At 41.4% G+C, this 19979-nt stretch overlaps 2 protein-coding genes across 3 annotated transcripts in view; one reads left to right on the plus strand and one right to left on the minus strand.

Moving 5' to 3' along the window:
* Nucleotides 1–1904: 1904 nt before the first annotated feature.
* LOC143907093 (uncharacterized) lies at nt 1905–16013 on the minus strand. 2 transcript variants are annotated; one of them, XM_077423616.1, is made up of 7 exons: nt 15632–16013; nt 8810–8992; nt 8004–8479; nt 7346–7765; nt 3879–4330; nt 3583–3692; nt 1905–3502 (listed from the first exon to the last, which is right to left on the minus strand). In XM_077423616.1, the coding sequence occupies exons 2-7, from the start codon at nt 8988–8990 to the stop codon at nt 3483–3485; spliced, it is 1659 nt and encodes a 552-aa protein (XP_077279742.1). In that variant the 5' UTR covers nt 8991–8992; nt 15632–16013; the 3' UTR covers nt 1905–3482. The 2 variants fall into 2 exon arrangements, with proteins under 2 accessions (XP_077279742.1, XP_077279744.1); XM_077423618.1 differs by having other exon boundaries at nt 7640–7765; nt 15632–16004.
* Nucleotides 16014–17198: 1185 nt separating this feature from the next.
* The window catches only part of LOC143907065 (uncharacterized), a 40394-nt gene continuing 37613 nt past the window's right edge, over nt 17199–19979 (plus strand). Inside the window, exon 1 of the mRNA XM_077423582.1 lies at nt 17199–18305. The gene's annotated coding sequence lies outside the window, so the exon portion shown is untranslated. The remainder of the gene's footprint in view (nt 18306–19979) is intronic.

Raw genomic sequence — 19979 nt, forward strand, 5'->3', positions numbered from 1 at the left:
TTCAATCAGACGGTTACGAAATAATTGAAACGTTAATGCAAACTTCTCTTATAGGTATTCATTGGATTCGTTGGGCAACAACGCGAGAGCGCTAGGCGAGCGAAACTACTGCAGAACATTTGATAGCCAGGGGAAATTATCGAGTTAAAAAAGATTAAAATGATTATCGTGCACGCACAAATCTAGAGTGTGGTGTTTGCGTTCTCGATTCCGCTGCAAGACTTGTCTGAGGGGCACGGTTCACCGAGAACAAGGTCCGCGACGATAACCCGGGCAAAAGGTTACTAAATAAATAAACTGTTTCTCTTATATTCCGAGCGAGAAACGTGGAAGCTATGTGTTGAAAGTACTTTCAACACACATAAACAATTTTTCTAGATGTTATACGATAACGGATACAAAGAAGCGTGGCGATGAAAAGTGCAGCGACAGAGTATTTTCATGCTTTTAATATTGCATAACAAAGTGGAAGGAATGAAGAATACAATGCTTGTTTGCATTTATTTATAAATTGCGGACATTGTTCTGTAACTTCATCAAATGAGAGAAAAGGTGGCACGAACTATTTTAGAAATAAATATGTTTCCTAGAGAGAAAAATCGGAAAAAATTTAACAGGAAAGCTAGATAAAAAATTATGGTATGTATACTCGTTAGAAATATTAATCAGAGTATATAATACCTAAAATTAAAACAAATTATAAATTGAAGTTTTCGATTATATTTATCGTTATTTGATTACGAGAAGTAGAATCTCTATAAAATAATGTATTTAATAAATACTCAAAATAATGAAGATCTCTGATAGATTTGATTACATTTTTACGGGAATTGTTCCAACATCAAAGACGATGGTTTTTCACATAGCAGGCAAAAGCAAAAAGTCTTGTACATTGATATATAGATCGATTCTGAGAACCGACAGAGTTGTAAGATGCTGTTGCTTATGTAATACGTATGCGAGTCATAAATAACCAGCAAATGACATTTAACATGATATATTTATGCTATGCTCTGAGATAAATAAGTACGTAAAAAGATTCTTTTCAAATGATAAAACGTCATCGAGTAACTAAATTTTTTTTTGTACAAAATATTTTACTCCTCGTTCATTATTTTTTTAGCGTTTTATTCTTTTATAAATCTGAGATCGATTCTTCCAATTTAGTGAAAGCGTTAAAAGAGATTTATCGAGACCATTTATCGCTGCCCTCTCCAATTTTTAATACTGTATATTTGAGATTAAATCAGAATTAAATTATTAAAATAAACTTCTAAAAATAGCTAAAAAATGTAATCTTGTTATTTCCATGTGATCCTCTAGGGTTTAATTCACGAAAAATATTCTTTTCTTAATTCTTTATAATCTAACAATTATTGGAATCTTAATACTTTTCGCTAACAAGGAAAAATCGACTTCAAACTGAGTAAAAAGAAATCATTAAATAATATTAAAAGAGGCACACTCTGTGCATTTAAATTTTGTTTTTATGCGTATTTATACTTATTAATTTTCAAAATTAAGATTATTTTGATTCACGCATTTTTCGCAAAGTATTTTCAAAAAAGCTTCAAAAAAGAGGTTTTCATCAGTAAATAGCAATTGCCAACAAACGACGAAATAACGTTTATTCGATCCAGAAGTAATAATACCTTCGCGTTTCTAACCAAAAGCTGATTTCGACTCGGACCATGAAAAAGTAAACGCGCACGTTTCGTCGACATCGGAAATGTACATACGTGACTATGTTCAAATCATTAATAATTCAATCTTGAGTTATCGATTCAGCTGATAACCCATTATTATTATATTGCTCGAAGCGAATCTTAATTTATTTCTAAAAGCAGCAGGTTTGCTGGGAAGTTATTGATTTGCGGGAAATTCTCTAAAAAGATGGAGAAATCTGTTTTTCAGACGTTTTTATTACGAAAAGAACGTTATGTACATTTATCGTCTTTCTGTATACGTGTATGTGTATATATATATATATATATATATATATATATATATATATATATATATATAATGTATAACTAAAATATAGAACTATAACAAAACATACTACGCTCATCATGGCCTCTTTAACTAATAATAATTCTTTCGCGGTTAAGTTTTCAACGCTTAATTTGATCAGTTAAGTCAAAACTCTTCAGATTTTCGGCAAGAACAGAATAAATAAAATGTAAATATTCTTCTATCGATCGCTGTTATTACGACGATTGCAGCAAATGTTAACTTGACAATACATCGATTTGTCGGTATATAAACATCTACCGTATATATAATGATATGTTGATATACCAGTTCGACAATATGTCTATTTTTAATTTCACTTAAAACAGATGGGCATAATTTGCGATCGATAGCGACAGCAGACATCGATAAATGGATATACAAGATTAAAATAATTCAACTAATGTAAATTGTTTTAACGAAGCTGATAAAATCGGTTGTTGATGTGCCATTGTTGCCGTGATAATGGTACTGCAAAAGGTTTAGATTGCAACAGTAGCAGTAACTTTATACTATATAAAAACTCTGTTACGATGTGTCGTGATGTACTAAGTCATTTATAAGTAAAATTTCTTTAACATGGCCAGAAAATTTTATGTAATTACTTAAATTACTCTCTTTTTGCATTTATACATTTTACATTTATACGAATAACATAAACGCTGATGTTATCACATGTTATCACACGTAAATCACATTTAAGTTTTCATACGTAACTCATAAATTATTATTTAATCAATATTAAAAGAAGTAATTCGAGATTAGCACCCCTTCATAATTCACGATAACATATTTTTATTATTGTAACGCAAATTAATCTTAATGTGTGAATACTAAATGGTTTCCGAGGTATTTTTACTTCGTACGCGTTACTACGTTATAAAGTTAATTCTGCTGGTGCAATCCAAATCTAAATTAACACATTTGTAACAAAGTCACGCGAGTGTCTCAAGTAATAAACGCGATTAAGTCACTCGACTCGTGCACGGTAGATCTTAATCTAGAAAAATACAGTCTATCTTTTTTCTTCTTCTTCGAAATGCGTCACACTAGTTCATTCTGAACTTTCTGAAATTACCAGAACCGCGCCTAAGTCTTCGTCGAACGCCCAGATGCGCTTGACGATATTTGTACCGTGTATATACTATCATATATTGATACTTAGTTAAAATCTTGTACAAGAGTTTTCGTACGAAAGGTAAAGATGAATCGAATCCCTGCTAGTTCCTCGTGAGACGTCACACATCGAATGATTCGTACAAATTATAATACACAATAAGTATTCTTCGCTGATTAAACCCGAACGATCGTGAATATCGGTCAGGTCAGGTCAGATCGGGTCAGGTCGTTTGACTATTTTTCAGCCGACTTCCTTCTTGTACCGCTCGGTCAGCTCGTCCCGTTAAAAAACATTTGAACGACGACGCTGATTTTATTCCCGCTTTCCTCACTTCAACTTATGCGGATATTCAAACATCGTCGCCCTCGTCTGAAATTCAGATTCGAGAATAATTTTGCGATCGCGACATCAATTGCGTTGTCGGATTGATTCGATCGTTCTCAAGTTACCTTCCCCCTCGTCCTCGCCCTCCGCCATATGAATATCGTTCTTTTGCTGCTCCTTGTCGTAATCGCCGTCGTACTGATCGTCACCACCGTTAGCTTGCCCGTCATCCAATCTAAAACCAAAGGATATAATATGATAAATTCATTGTAATTGAATACCTTAGAGAGAAAAATTTTATAAGTTAAAAAATCACTTATATATAATGAAGTTATGCAATCTAAATATTTTATGCATACTAATAATAAGCATGATGTTTATTTGCGCATTATTCAATCGCGATAAAAATACCGGAGCTCACCCAGGAACTCGATTGAGTTCTTCGCCGACCTCCTGTACCCCAGGTCCCACCCTCAACCAAGCGTCTTTCGCTCTCCTCTCGACCTGCTCGCCAACGTGTCGCGCGGGAGGATTTGCAACGAACGGTGGGTCCAGATTGCCAGGTTCGACTATCGGTTCCTTCTCCTCTTTGTCATCCGCCGCGTTCGCCGGGGCGAGTTTCGGCGGCGGTGGCTGCAAATTGTGAACCGCCGCCGCGTCCTCCCGCTTTCGGATCTTTTCCTCGCGCTTCTCCTTATCCGCGTCGTCGTTCTCCTCGATCATTTCCGGTATTGGCAATACGCCGACCGGCACCTTGACTTTCGACAGCGGTCTGGCTGGTAGCGGCGCGGGCTTGTCGACGACAGACGGCGATACCAGATTGGCGTTGCTCGCTGCAGTGGTGTTCTCCGCTTTTCGTGAACTCGCCACGCTCTGAAAAAAATTGTATACACCATTACACAACAATGCAGTTGTTCGACGGTCGCAGGCGGAAACCGTTGATGTTGTGACGTCTTACTTATTCAATCTTTGCGATTATATAATGTTACGGTAGAACCGGTTATAGCGGCAATTGTCATTTCTCGAAATACGCTAGGAATTACAAAACTACGATATTTTTCATCTTCCATTCCATCCTGACATTATGCATCGATAAATCATTGACAATCTCGCTATATAAATCCTCCATAGTGTAGCGTTGCGTGAAAAATTTATTAACATCAAATGAATAATTAGCATCAAATAAATAATTTGTCTAATAATGATGAACCCGCAAAGAAAGTTGTAAATGCAGTGCATGATACAGCAATTCTATGCATCGAGCTAACTACAGTTGGAAGTTATATTATTTAGCAATCTAAAGAGAAGAAAAGCTACACTATATAAATAAAAACAAGCTTTTTTTACAGTTCGACAAATTTTCAAGCATTTATTTAGCGCGGCTAAAGGCAATAGCCTTGAACAACATAAATTATTGTAATTGGCGGCGATACAGTAAAAGCGCGATGCAGAAGCTGATAATAGTTACATAAATCGTTACAAGGTTGCTAATAAAAATGCAAGCGAATAAACGTAATAACAATTTATTAATGCATCGTGGAACACAGATTTACAGGCACATTCAGTACGGCTCGCGAGCCATTTTATTACACATATACATGAACAGGTTTTTTATTTCCAATAATGAAAGAGCGAGGTAAAGAAAATAAGAGATCGGTCGAAAAGATTATATACACGAATATAATCTCTTTAAGTAGTAATTTATATTTAAATGAATAATATTTATTTAATATATGTATTTAATTTTTTTAATAAAATCTCTGTAAACATTCTTCTAATATTCTTTAAACACCCAACATTTATCCAATAACATTTGGATTATGTAACGATAAAGATATCTATAAAACTGTGCAAACAGTACAACAGTCAACAGGACGTCTAAATACACGTCTATAAGATTATGACAACATTTTTAAGTTTTTTTGGGGGGAGATTCTTTAATAAAATATCTAATAAAAATATTTTAAGACATAAAATGACATTTACTGTTAAAGAATTTTACGAGAACTTCCATATATGATTCGGAATTTGATCAGTGCATGTATAATGTTAACAGCTTCCGCATTAATAATAATGAAAATAATACGCGAACTGTGTCAGCGTATATATATATTGCATATAATTAAATAATAAACGATAGGAACGGTCTGCTACTGTAATAAATAATATATAAACGCTGTTAATAATAGGCAATATTATATTAAATATCACTTGCGACTAAAACAATTTAACCCCTTGACTGCAGATGACAAAAATTCTCGTCATTTGGACTTTGCGTTCAGTGCCACAAAAATACATTTCTCTTCATGAAATTTTTGTTATATTAGAAGTGTGATTTTTATCATTGAAGGAAAGTGTAACTAGATTTTTAGGTACGCTGAATCGATTTTTAAGTCCGATTTGTAAAATGTTGCTTCGGAAAAAAGAAATGGCTATCAAGAAAATAAAAATTTTCAAATAATCTCATTAGATTTTGTTATATCAAGTTTTACAATGAATCAATGACTAATACAAGGTACATTTAGGAGTTTTTGAGTATGCTGAACATAATTTTAAAATTATACTTGAAAAAAATGTTTAAACAGTTTTATGACAACTTTTGTCATAAAGGTTTATGGCAAATTTTTTGTTTAATTTAACTTGAAATTCGTCAGCACCATCAAAAAGCCTCCTATATAAACTTTAATTAATTTTCGAGAATCTTTTGTTTTTGGTATTTAGAATGCTTGAAAATGGTGTGGCACTCAAGGAGTTAAAACCGCTGAAAAATTAGATTTCATTCGTTAACAATACATCGAACGTATTTATCAGAAATTATGGAATAGTAATCAAGCAAATAGATAACTTTTTTTGTTTCTTTATTACTTATTGTTAGTTAGAATGATTTTTCTTGCAAATTATTGTACACTGCAAAAATACGATATGTATTAATTTACAAAAAAAATTATTTTAACCATAAGTAATAAATATTTAAAGAAAAAGAATAATGAGATAACTCGAAAGTAAGTAATTTTGCTTCATTACATGCATATAAAACTATGCGCATAAATAATACTACATATATAATTTTTTTCTCAAGCTTAGTACAAATTTTGCGTGTAATATAAAGCAATACTAGAGAAAAATTACAATAAAAAAAAATTATTTCGAGAAGATACGAATACGAAAGTAGAGAAAACTATTCTAACTCTATATTTTAACAATAATGCTAATATTTACCCCAAAAGCATACAAAACTGTTAGAGAAAAAGCAATTAGTCATAAAATATAAATATTTGTTTGTTACCAATGTTTTGTTATTTAAAAAATAAAATAGTAACTTTGATTTAAACAACTAATTAGATCTTTCCTACCAATCCGTGCATAATTGCGTAAAAAATCTTTTATTAATGAACAATGAAGTAATCATTCATTAGTAATATAACAGTTGGATAATTGTGGTTTACTTTATTAATAAAATAATTATTATCATCAACAATCATAATTTATTAATAAAAATAATTTCTATACATAATTGCGACATCGCAAAAAATCTTTTACCCAACTCACGTATTAAAACTCAAAGAATTTAACACAAATTATACGACCGTTCCCGACAAGTTGAAAATAGTCCGATCACAAATACACGTAACAATGAGTTAAATGCAAAGCTTAACGAATTCCGCTATGGGGTACATCACGATTGAGAATCCCATCTATTCTTTCCTGCAGATTCTGCAGTTCGTCAGCCTCTATATGAGCTTTGACACCGGTTGATCGACCAGACGCTACCGTGGACGTTCGCTCGACGGCAGGTTGTGCCAACGGTTGCTCGGCTTGCGAACCCGGCACCGCCGAAGCGTTATCATTCGGACCGTTGTCGTCTCGATTCAGCGGCGGCGACATTACCTGTTTTCTTTGCTCTTCTTCAAGGCCATTCTTCTCGTCGTCTATAACGTTTGGACGCTCGACAACGTCTTTCTGCTGTTTTTGCTGTAAGTCGTTAGCCGAGGGTTCGCGCTGCTCGCCGATCTCTTTCACTTCGCCCGGGCCAGCTGGAACGATGTTGCCATTCTGCTGAACGAACCTAATATCGTTGGCCGGCTCGTTGGCATCGTCGTTTAACGTCTTTTCCACCGAAGGAGTCGCTCCTCCGACTGCGCGACGATCATGAGACACGTATGATGGCTGCGGCGCACTTACCTGTTGCTGTTGCTGCTGTGGCGCCGGAATCGGTTGCGAATCTTCTTTCTGTAACGCCGATTGCGACACCGACGCTCGTGGAGTCACCAAAACTGAACTAGGAGATGTACTTCTAGCATAGAATTTCTGAAATCCATAAGAACAATCACGTGTGTTTATATAACTGTCTCGATTCTTCTCGTGCAATTTTGAATACTTAAAAGAAAATATAAATCACTACTAGCTTGGCAAATATATAAGCATATGTTTGTTTTCTAATAAGATGCAGTTTATCCCATATATAAAATATAATTATTAAGTGCCTTATTTTTATAATTGACGCTAATATTAAACTTATGCTGCTTTTAGGAAACGAGTGACGTACCTTGGCGCTCTCCAATTCACGTCTGAGCTGGAAGATCTCCTTTCTAAGATGGTCGACGGTACTACCGGTATTGTCCCTATTATGCATCAGCTCGTTGTACTTTTCTTGCAGCCTGGTCTTCTCGTCATCTGTTTCCAGGTACTTGGTCTTCAAGTGCTCCAGAGCCTTGAATTTATCCTCCTGAGCCTGCCGGATGCGAGCGCGTAAGTCCTGCAGCGTCGATTCTAGCCTATTGGTCTCGTCCAACGCCTGCTTCTCGCGCTTCTTGCACTCCTCCTGCAAGTCCCGATGCTCCGTCTGCAGGAGCCTGTAGGTCTGCTGAAGCGAATTAAACCTCTGCATCGCCTCTATACTGTCCTTGTCGCGCAGAGACTTCTCTCGCGACGCGCGTTGCTGCAACTCCTGCTTCACCGCGGCGTTCGAGCTCTTCTCCTCGGCCAAGGACTTCTCCAGTCGTACTTTGTACTCAAATATTACTGAAAAGATCGTATATCGTCACGTTACCGATAAGTCCAGGTGTGAGTGGCTAAATCAGAAGGAGTTTAATTGCTTGTAATTCGCAATTAACAAATTTATAAAAATAGAATACGAATATGTGATTCATCGTAAATTTAAAATCTGCGTATTAAGATCTTATTACCCGCAAAAAATCCTCCACTCTGGAATATGAGTAGCTTAAAGTCCTGGGGTATATTTATCGTTATCCAATATCTTCTCGCAGTTTATAAATATTAACACAATTCGATTTCGACTTCAATCTTCGACAGCATTTAGTTATTTACGTCCTACGTATGTATTGAGCTTACCTTGTAGTTGAGCAGCGAGAGATTCTTGCTGATGCAGGCATTGCACTTGCATTTCTTGAAGCCTGGTCATCTCCGAGATGGTGTTGCGATACACGATCATCGTCAGGACAACCACCACTGCGCAGCCCCCGTACAAAGCCAGGCGGCCACCACGGCCTCTGCCAAGCCGCGAACCGGTCATCACTGTCGACAGGAAAAAGTTCGTTATAACGTTATCTATTAGGAAAACAAGGTTGGTGCATTGACGAGCGGAATCATATCAGTGCAATCACAGAATCATACACGCGTGTACTTGGCGTGATATAAATATGTATAATGTAACGAGATACGAGTACTCCCTCGCATTGTCGCCGCTATCCATAAAAAACGTGTATAGCGGCTTTAAATCGGCGCGCGGTCAAATTTTGCCGGACTTATCCTACCATTGTAATTATGGTAATACATGACTTCTAATTTCTAGCGCAAGTTCGATACGTCTTATCGTCGAACAGTTAGCCAACAACTAACAAAAATTCGTCAACAGACGCAAGAATAAAGAACATCCCCAAGGGGTAACTGTCAACGAGACAAACCAAAATATCAGGTAGAGAGAGTACCTGTCTATTGCCTGAATATAATTAAAGCTACGTGCATGCACTTCGTTATTGTTCGGCGTTTAATTATTTGTTTGTATTCTACAATTTTAACAGAGAAATATCAAATATTGTTTACACGCTTTGACGATTTGCCGCGTATACGAAGTTCAGTTTTCGAAGTGTCGTTCCATAATGTAATGGAATATACATCAAAAGCGACGGTGATCGTAATGAAAGACAAAATATATATATATATATATATATATATATTAAAGCAAAAATATTAAATAAGTTTGCGGGACGAGAAGAGGGAAAATAATTACTGCGTATGTCTCGTTCCAATTTCTTAAGAAGCAATGACATAAAATTATTTAAAAAATACTCGCTTTCTTTTTAAACTAAAATAAAACGAGCAAAATATAATTTGCTATTATCTTCCTCTGATATTTATAATACGTAATTTGTTATAATGTTATAATTAATCATTATTAAATATTAATATGAAATATCATTTTAATAAAGGATTATAGATCAGCAAACGAAATTAAATTGCTCGTCGATCTACAGATAAAAAGTTTCTCCCCGAAGATTGTCGCATTACATAGTCACTATATTTGCGAATATTATTTGCCGTTATATATATATGTCTAGTAAACAGAGTAACAAGGAGGAATAAAAAGATATTAGATACTGGTATAAAATAGGACGAACGCGCGAAAAAGAAACGGAAGGGGGTATCTCAGGGTCGAACATCCAGATATTATTAGTATAATTTACGAAACAGCCTCGTTGGCCTCGTTAGTCCAACGAATCATTTAGCTTTCACTTTCGTTCCTTTTCGTCAGTATCGTCCTACTGCCGTTCAGCCGCGGAAAAAACGGAGAAACGTCGCTCAAGTGTCTTTTGTCTTAGTCGGAGCTCCTAGATAGAAATTCGCAAAACCTAGCCACGCGCTATTTAAATCCTTCACTCTTTGCATATATGCAGTTGCGTTTTATTAAAAGAAGGGAAAAAGATTGAAATCAATTGACAAAAAGTATCGCGGCAAAAAAATCGAAGATTGACTAAAACAATTAAAATCTATCTTGTCCCTATTAAAGAGATTAAATTTTGTATTTAACATTATAACAATATATGAAAATTTCGAAATATATTTGAAATTTCTTAATCAGGCACACTTTCGCTAAAAGTTTTTGATTTTTTTTATTATCGCAAAATATCTCCGATCTACGCAAGAACGATACATTCTGATAATAAACGCTATTCGTAATAAATATTACAGCACATGCAATTGATCATAATAAATTCGCTAAGCGAAATAACATTAATCTGAAAGACTGCGTCCTAAAAGAAATATTTAGACACTTTGTCGATCAATCCTGGCTGATTCCGAGGATTAAGAAGAGCTCCTTTCGCGCGCGAATACAGATCTCTTCCAATCGAATCTGTCTTTCGTACCGGCGCGGCGCTTCGCCCTCTTTTTCGCGACCCAGGCGTATTAATGAGTTTTCGCCGAGCAGAAACGGGAGGAATTGCGCGGGTAGGCGAAGCGGAGAGAGGCGCGGCGCGGCGCGGCGCGGCGGCGGGTCGGCTACTTAGCAGCTGGATTCGAGTTCACTGACATTTCGGAGCACGCGCGATACGGAGTCCTGTTTTATTCGCAAACACGACGGCAATGACAACGCAACAGCACCGTCAACGACGAAAACGACGACGAAGGGGACAACAACGAAGAGGAGGAAGACGACGACAACGAACGAGGAAGACCACGACGCGTCCACGCGCGCACGTGTATACCGTTCGCGCGGAAACGTGACGCTCGCGCTTGCTCGCTCGCGGATTCGATCCCGTAACGTGCCATGCATCTGGCACTGTGCCATCACGCAAGGCGCGGAAGCATCGCCGCCGATATATATACCTACATGGTCTCTCTTCGAATGTGCACATGCAGGGAATACCGAGTCATTTAAGATAATTTTCAGGATCTAGTTCTGTGCGAGTGTGGGAACCGGCGTCACACGAATGTCGAGCAGATTGGATTTGAAACATTCACTCCGCGATGCACGCGGAGCGCCTCGACGTCGTTCTGACTTGGCAATTAACCGGCAGCCAGGATCCACGTAACTGTTTATTAATCAGCGAACTAAATGCATATTAGATTGCGCTAAAATGCGTACAGCCGACAGCTGCGAAAACATCGCGATACTGGCGAGTGTCGCTAAGCGAAGCGCGCTGTGCGCGCTGCATATCTACATAATGAATTGTTGACATTATTGCCCCACTGTTGACGTTGTAATGCTAGACAGAATATAGCATTGAGAAATTGCTGTAGGTATATACTGGTAGTACAACGAAACATATTATAGTCCTCGCTGATTGCAACGCGGATAAGATTCGTGACGTTGAAATCGAGATCCTCGTAATTCAATAACTATTATAAGAATCCTGGGTTTTTACTTAAAATTAATTTCAGAATGGCCTGGTAAGGTATTCGTATATTTCCTTCCTAATCATCCTGTAACAAGTAATAATGGGAGAGAGACCGCGATATTCTTTCTCTCTAAAAAAAAAAGTCATAGAATTCATTTATTCGTCGACTGTTGCGGTAGTGGCTTCAGAAGACACTTCGATAGTTGCCGATAGTCGTTTACAGCCGACAGAAACCGTTTTGTCCGCATTGTGTATGCTTTTGACCCATTACGTTCACGTTGCTTTATCTTTTTCACCTACGGTTTATCTCTTTAACTTCCAGCAGAATAATACTTTTTATCTATCCAATTATAGAAGTCGCCTCGCGCGCAATTATTACACTCTTAGATTAAATCCGCTTGCATCGCGCTTACACCGTATGTATGTGCGCACATACTTTTCCTTTTACTCTGCTCGTACTTTTTTAATACTAATTTTCTTCTTTCCTTCCGCTCGAGCCCCCTCCCACGTTTGTTTTATCTTCAAAGCAAAAAAAAGACGCATGCAACAAGATGTGCCAATAATATCGCAATACCATGTTCTTTGGTATACCATACACTACCGTTCAAAAGTTTGGAAGCACTACTTTTTCGAGAAAAACAAAACAAGTGGTGCTAATGCCTCCAAGAAAAATGTCATATGACGAACCTTAATGTCCGTTTTAACTATTCAACGCAGTATTATTTGTTTCTAATCATTTTCCAAGGAAGTGTTTCATTAAAAAAATTTTGCCAAGTAAACACGCTATGCCATTGTTCTGTTACGAAGAAAAACGAAGTTTTCACATGGTTTGAGTAAAATATAATAAATATAAAAATAACAAAAAAATTCTTATATTTTATTCAAACCATGAAAACTTGTTCTTTTTTCTTTGGAAGCATTAGCACCACTGTTTCTTTTAAGTAGTGCTTCCGAACTTTTGAACGGTAGTGTATATACAGACACACCCTGTAGAGTAGAATGGCAATACTAGATTTCGTAAAGAGAGTATTAATGTGCGAGAACTAAAAATAAACCTATTCCGAAGGCGAGAGAGAGAGAGAAATTTCATTTGAGCCTCTTGATCTTGTGTAAAACGTGGATAGCTCAAGATTAGCCTGAAGTTTATCTCTAGATTAACTCTACGACAACGATTTTTCTCTCTTTCCCTCTTTCCCCTCTCTGAAATAACTAGCCTAGAATGTTACCTTAGATGAGGAAACTTTCCTAAACGTTCAGATAAGGGTTTTTTTTTTAATATTTAAGAGATCGTGCGTCTGGAGGTCACATAGCGTCAACAGGTTTTCTTCCAAAATTAAAATTCGCTAATTTAAATTCGATAATTAGTCGATCTATCCCACTGATAATAATGCATTAAGAGCATTGATATCGCATTGGGCGCAAATTACTCATTTTCCATCATTTGTCATCAACCAGTTATTATCGCCTCGACGTTCTTTCGTCGCACGTGAAGCTCCGCGCGTTCGACTGCGATTTTCGCAGCAGATTTGTCTTTATCCAGATCCCGTTCGGCGCGTGCGTTATTGCACGCGCGCCGCCGAAATCATATCGGCCCGATGGATCGATGAAGGAGGATGAGCCGCCTCGGTGTCGCGAGGATCGCCGTTAACTCTTCGATCCTCGGGACAATTAGCGCCGTTAGCGCGCGACCATTAGCGCGAGGCGAGGCGACACGTAGACAAGCCAAGCGCCGCGTTGCCTTCCGCTTGATCCCGGGGACCGACAGACCGGGCAATCTGAATACGAAAATATCCCTACGGCTGACGACGACTCCACGGAAGGAAGGCGCCCGTCCCGCGTATCGTATATACACGTGGAATCGCGCGAGTGACGTTTCATCCGCAAGAAGGAGATCTCCGACGTTAAGTTCGCGCCGTTGATCGCGCAGTTAAATTGCCATTTACATGCGAATCGTGATAATAACACGTGCGGACGCCTCGCGAACTCTGTGCACGCTCGTTAACCCTTCACGGATTGTTTGGCTTACAAGGAAAATAATTACACAGCCGGTAGATGGGAGTTAAAACTTGATAAAAAAAATCATTAAATATTTTAAATACATAGAGATATACACACCGAGAAAAAAAATGTGTTAATTCCAAAAAATATTTAGTCCGATACGAGCAACTAAATATTTTAAGCAGTTTAACTAAACATTAGTTAAATTAATTGATTCTTGATTAAAAAATTTCAAAGGTTGACATAAAAAAATGCATTACATCTTTTTTAGTGCAACTTAATAATTGTTAAAACAACTGATGTTTAGTTAACTAACTAACGTGTTTAGTTGCTCGTATCGGACTAAATATTTTTTGGGATTAACAAATTTTTTTTCTCAATGCAAATTTCAGTATTCATGTAAATCATTTTTCAGATATAAGCGAGGTACCCCTCGCTTATCGAAAGACCTACGTGCATTAATACCTGTTTTCGCTAACCGAAAGAAATCCAAAGGGGATTTTCGCTTTTGTGAAAAAGGAGTTTCCCATCTAAATTAATGGTAATCGCTTCTTATTTCGCTTTACGCCCGTTTCGGCTTACGAAAGGTTTTACCAGGGACGCCGTATTTTCGGATAGCAAGGGAAACCTGTACATTTTAATTTTAGATATATAAAAGATATACTTTCACACCTTATAAATACTGTCATCACACCTTAAACGCGTGATGGCCGATAAAAAGACAAATCCTCGAGATCGAACGTAACAACGTTCGTAATTAGCCGCATAATAAATACTCTCGCGTCACTATTAATGGGCGCTGACCTTAATCCTTATTAAACGGCGTAGATAATTACAGCTCTAACTATGTGCAATAAGTTCGAGCAACAAATTCAAGGTTATTAACCCTTCGTCCGCAAAGGTTTTTTTGGCACCTTTACGCCGCAAACCTGGGTCCTGATGTTTTTTTTTTTTAGTGTTAAAGGGCTGCAAAAAATCTGAAAAAATTCATGAAGGTGTTTCAAAGCTTCACTTTGAAGTATCAATCATAAAATTATAAACAATTTAATTTTTTCGCATACGTTGTATTCAAAAGTTACAACTACGTTTGCGTTTCGCCCGGACATAAATGACCCAGGTTTGCGGGTGAAGGGTTAAAAACGGTTATTTAAAACACGCTTATTAAACGTTCTTTCGCGGGGCGGGGGAAGGAACGCGTGCTCCAACATAAGAACAAGCTCACGAGATTAGCTTCATCACGACGTAAACAATAGCGTAACGTAAAACTATGCGGGACATTTCCGATATTGCTCTCCGCTCTCCGCGCTCCGCGCGCGAGAAACACGCGCCGACGAGATTACGAGCGCCGAGGGATGGCGAGGGTCAAACATTACGCTCGGAAACAATCGACTTCAATCTTCATTAAGATAAACGAGGTATCGTAATCCTGATAAAGCCCATACGGTGAAAAGAATTTCCTCCGCCGAGCACGGCACGCGCGTTGCGAGCGTACCTCGCTTACAAAAGCTAACCTCCTCGAGCCGTCGGCGCCCGTCGCGTCGGCCGTACAATAACCGCGTCTCCACGGCGAGAAAAGTGACACATCCGCGCGAGCCTCGACCTCCGAGGTTCGCCGAGCGCGCTCTCCGTTCGCGAGAGAACGCAAACGACGGGAAGAAGCGCGAGCGGCAAAGGGGAGAAGAAAAGAAAGACATTCCTCTCTCTCTCCCTTTCCGCGTATGTGCAGTGACACCGACTCATCCGGAGTAGTCCGGAGGCGGAGGGCGACGCTCCCGGAGGTGGGGAGGACGCGAGAGAGCAAGAAACAAGGAACACGTACCTCGTGTGCCCGGCGAGCCGCGCTCAGCTCTCCTTCATCGCCAGCGTCAGCGTCGTCGTCGTCGTCCTCGTCGTGGTCGCCGTCCCGATCGGCGAAATGGCGACGGTGCGTCGCGACGCGCGTGCGAACGGTGACTGCCGACAGTGCCGACGCCGACGGCGGCAGCGGCTCCACGCAGCCGTGCTCGTGGAACGCGGTGGCGACGGCGGCGCGACGCGGCACCGCGCTCGCATAGGTGCGGATCGCGATCGTCGGAGACGCGATCGCGAACCGGTTCTCCGGACGAACGAGACACTGGAGCACTGGACGACTTCACGACTGGACTCACCGGAGAACGATCCGGGAATCGGATCGCGCGAACGCCGACGACGACGACTCAACTCGCGACGGCAGGTTTCCGCGCGGAACGAGTGGAAGCATATCGCGGAATGATCGGCGATTGGCTGGCTCGCCAGCGGAGTGACCTATCGGCGAACGAGAGAGCAGCGGTTCTCATCGAGCGCCGTATACAGCGGGATATGGAACTAATGGAACCCCCGCGATCGAATGACTTTGCCATGATGAAATTTTGTGCCGATTTGAGCAATTCGACCGGCAGAATTGCAAGATTTTCTTGCTGTATGATTCCCCGATTTATCGCCGATCTAATATCTTTATTTTCAACGACAAAATGTTATAACTTAATAGGGAATTTGCGTGAAAAAAATATTGCATTTTGTTTGTTTGTAATTTAAATATACATTATTATAAATTTATTTACAACAAAATTTTAAATTTTAATCAATAAATAGGTATTCGAAAATGAAATTAAATTTTAATAATATTTGAAATTTTCCGTGCTGTGAGAAAACGATTTTGATTGACTGACAAGTGCATGACGTCACATTGCCAATAGTCTCAACTCTCCGTCTGCTAGGCTGCGTTTGCGAAACGTCACCCGAGTGCACACGAGTATACTTCCTTATTCTCTTTCTATCTCAGCGAGTTATAGGTTATGTCAGCGTCAAACGGGAAGATTCTATTTGTATTCTCACGTTTTTATCTTGAGGTACATTAAAAAAACACGTTTTATGTGTATTTGCTTTACTCATTTTTTTTAAATAAATGATCGTTTCAATGGTTAAAAGTATTACTTTACTGCGGTGTGACGTCACACGGCGTTCGGGAAGCCTCGGTCGTTTCCGGACCGTTTTCGGCATTTCAAATAATGCGATATTTTATTATTTATTTTCTCGGTTATTTTGCGTTAAAAAATTACGAAAAAAAAGACAATGAAAAGAACATACGAATTATTTAATGCAATTTTTTAAAAAAAATCACGCAAATTCCCTATTCTGTCATATTCGTATATATTGTATTTCGTAATTTAAAAACCAAGGGTGAAAAACTCTTAATTCTCTTATCGATACGTCGTCGAAGCGTCTATAATTATTTACATTATTGAAAATCTTTTTATCCCATATATCCTCATAATAATAACAATATTCGCATAAAGTCAAAGAAAAAGCGAAACAATGAGAACTATACATATCTATTTTTATTATTTACAAATCTTTTATTACGTATCGACAATACAGCATATTCGGACAAGCCGAAGGGTCTATTACCGCAAATCTCATAGTGCATCTCGATAACACGCATATAATCGAGCAAGAATGAAAAAAAGATAGAGACGCGGAGCGCGAGAATGAGAATCCCTGCGGCGCGTCCGGCGGGAATTTTCCGTCGGCGCGGCAACGACGGTTGGCGGCCCTGTCGCCTCGCGGGGCAAGGCTCCACGGGCGACGGCTGCTCAGTTAGGGATCTCGGTTGCATCGTGTCGGTTCGCAGGCCTACGCGCGATCGCAAGCGTACGAGGGAGAGTCAAAGCGCGCTCACACCCGCCGCGCCCCCTCTCTCTCTCTCTCTTCCTCTGTCTCTGTCTAGTCTCTCTCTCTCTCTCTCTCTCTCACTCTTTCTCTCTTTATCTCTCTCTTTCTTTCTCCCTGCGCCCTGCGCCGCCCATCGGCTCGGAGGTGACTAGGGAGAGTCTCGTCGGAGCGGAGTTTTCGGCGGTCGCGGACGATCGGAGGGTCACGTTTCGCCTCCGCGCATCGACCGTGCACAGTGCACACGCACGCAGTGCGCGAGGAGACCCGGAGCAACCCGGAGTCGAGGGAAGGAACGAACACGACCGGAAGTAGGAAACCCGTCGTACGGCGGACGGCGGACGTGCGCTTTTATACCTCCCTCCTACCATCGTGCTCTCCCTGTCTCTCCCTCTCTCTCTCCCTCGCGCTCTCTCTCGCGCGTTCTCTCCTCTGTCCCGCGTCGGTTCTCTCGTCGACGGCCGTCGGGTCGCGCCGCGCTGCGCCGCACCGCCGCGTCGTTGTCGTGCCCGTGGTGTCGTGTCGCGCTCCAAGAGAGAGCCGAGAACAGCTCGTCGCGCTATACGCGAGCCGCGCCTCCTGGACGCGCCTCGCGGCCGTCGAGAAACGGCCGTGTCGCCTCCCGCCCGGTGACAGTGACATGTGCCGCGTTGCTCCAGTGCTGTGCCCGTGGACGTATACCGGAGCAGCCTTCCGCCCGCTCGCTGCGCCGACTGTGACCGTGACTGCTGCCGTGCTGCCGCCGTCGCCGCCGCCGTTGCCGTTGCGACGCGCCTCGTCGACGATGCCTCCGCCCGCGAGATGCTGTGAGTGATCCGAGACACGCATTTAACACCCGTAGCGTGCGACTCTTCCGAGCACCGAGAACGAGTACCTATATTCCAGGACGAACGGCGACGACGTTCCTCCGCCGCGCGACTCGGAGCCGACGGCCGCCGAGCGCGCGGCTCCGCTCGGAGCCCTCGCCGCATCGTCTTCTCGCGTCCTCTCGAAATCCTCGAAGAAAAGTCGAGGCCCTCAACGGGGGAATCTCCGTTCGGCCCGCGCTTTTCCCCGCCTTTTTATCTCTCTTCCTTGTTCCGGATTATTTTTGTGGTCGAGATCCGCGCGCTTCTCTCTTCCCCTTTCCCTCCCCCCTCGTCCCTCCCCCCGTCGCGAGATATACGCTCGCGGTGCGTGGAATATAATAATTTCTCCGCCGCGCTTCTGGTACGCGGAACGCGCGTCGTACCGCTCGGCTTCCTCCTCGCCCGTTAATGCGTTAATCCCCGATCCGCTGATCCGGGGTCCGTGGCGCGGAACGCGAGACCGCGGAGAAACAACGCGAGGCGCGAGGGACGTTTTTGTTCTTTTTTTTTTTTCCCCCCGCGTTTTCCGCGGGAACGAAGTTCCATTCCGCAAGCAACAGTCCACGCACACCCGGGAAAATCGCGCTCTTTATTCTATCGATTCCCGCGGGGGGCGTATACGTGACCGCCGACGACGCGGTCCCGCTCGCGGCCCGACGGTCGGGTCGGCGCGGCGCCTCGTCGCGGCAAAAACGCGAGCGCGACCGCGAAAAGTCCCGTTCCCCGTGCATGGAGGTTCCCAAGAGCGATTCGTCGAATCTCTCTCTCTCTCTCTCTCTCTCTCTTGCCCCCCCTCCCCCCCGACATTTCAGATTTTCAGGCGCGAAGAAGCGATATACCCGCCGCCGGAGATATCGATTTTGGAAAAGCCCCCCGTCTCTCGTGTGCCCGTCGCTTCCCGGCAACCAGCGAGCCGGTCGCGATTCGACCGCCGAAAGAACGGCTTTGCCGAAGCGTCTGAAAATTTAGCCGGAATACGGATCTGAAAATAATCTTGTCGCACCGTCTCAGAATAATTACAGTTAGGTCGCTGAAGCACGATGATAATGCTGTAAAAAATGTTGAAGTTTTATTAGCAATCAGTTGTTCTACGTTATTTCGACGGCGCAACAAAATTATTATTTCCAGATTTGTGTATCTGGCTAAATTTTTAGATACTTGCACGATCGTCTCTCTCTCTCTCTCTCTCTCTTTTTCTCCGTACGCCATACGTCTCCTCGAAATCTCGTCGAACCGCGCGCGACGCGTGCCTCGGCCACGAGATGCCTGAATCGCGCCTAGAGCCGACGGGCGGAATTTTCGGCGCGTCGCCGCCGCCGCCTCCGAGTCGTGGTCGTGGAGCACGTAAGTGTGTCGCGTAACAGTTGCCCGCGGAAGAAAACGCGGCGATCCGGGGCGAGCAGGCCGTTCCGAGACGATTGATCGTACACGCTAAGTGCGCAACGCGAGAGGAATCGCTCGGTAAAATCCATAATTTCTCTCTGTTTCGAGAAAGAAGATGAAAACCGGCGACACCACTCGACGAGTTTCCTCGCGGTTCCGAGAAAAAGACGCGAAAGAGAGAAAGAGAGACAAAGCGAGAAAGAGAGAGAGAGAGACAGCGACGTTATCATCTCACGAGATAACGTCGGG

The sequence above is a fragment of the Temnothorax americanus genome, unplaced genomic scaffold (genome assembly GCF_048541705.1).
Source record: "Temnothorax americanus isolate GAGA-0224 unplaced genomic scaffold, ASM4854170v1 Scaffold11, whole genome shotgun sequence".
In the NCBI taxonomy this organism is placed as follows: Eukaryota; Metazoa; Arthropoda; class Insecta; order Hymenoptera; family Formicidae; genus Temnothorax; species Temnothorax americanus.

What these genes read in the sequence shown, in the direction of transcription:
- LOC143907093 (XM_077423616.1), bottom strand. Translation starts at nt 8,990, where the DNA reads ATGACCGGTTCGCGGCTTGGCAGAGGCCGTGGTGGCCGCCTGGCTTTG. An exon ending in GTGAATTGGAGAGCGCCAAG is followed by an intron (nt 7,766 to 8,003) that starts GTACGTCACTCG and finishes TATGGATTTCAG; the next exon opens with AAATTCTATGCTAGAAGTAC. An exon ending in GAACTCAATCGAGTTCCTGG is followed by an intron (nt 3,693 to 3,878) that starts GTGAGCTCCGGT and finishes CTTTGGTTTTAG; the next exon opens with ATTGGATGACGGGCAAGCTA.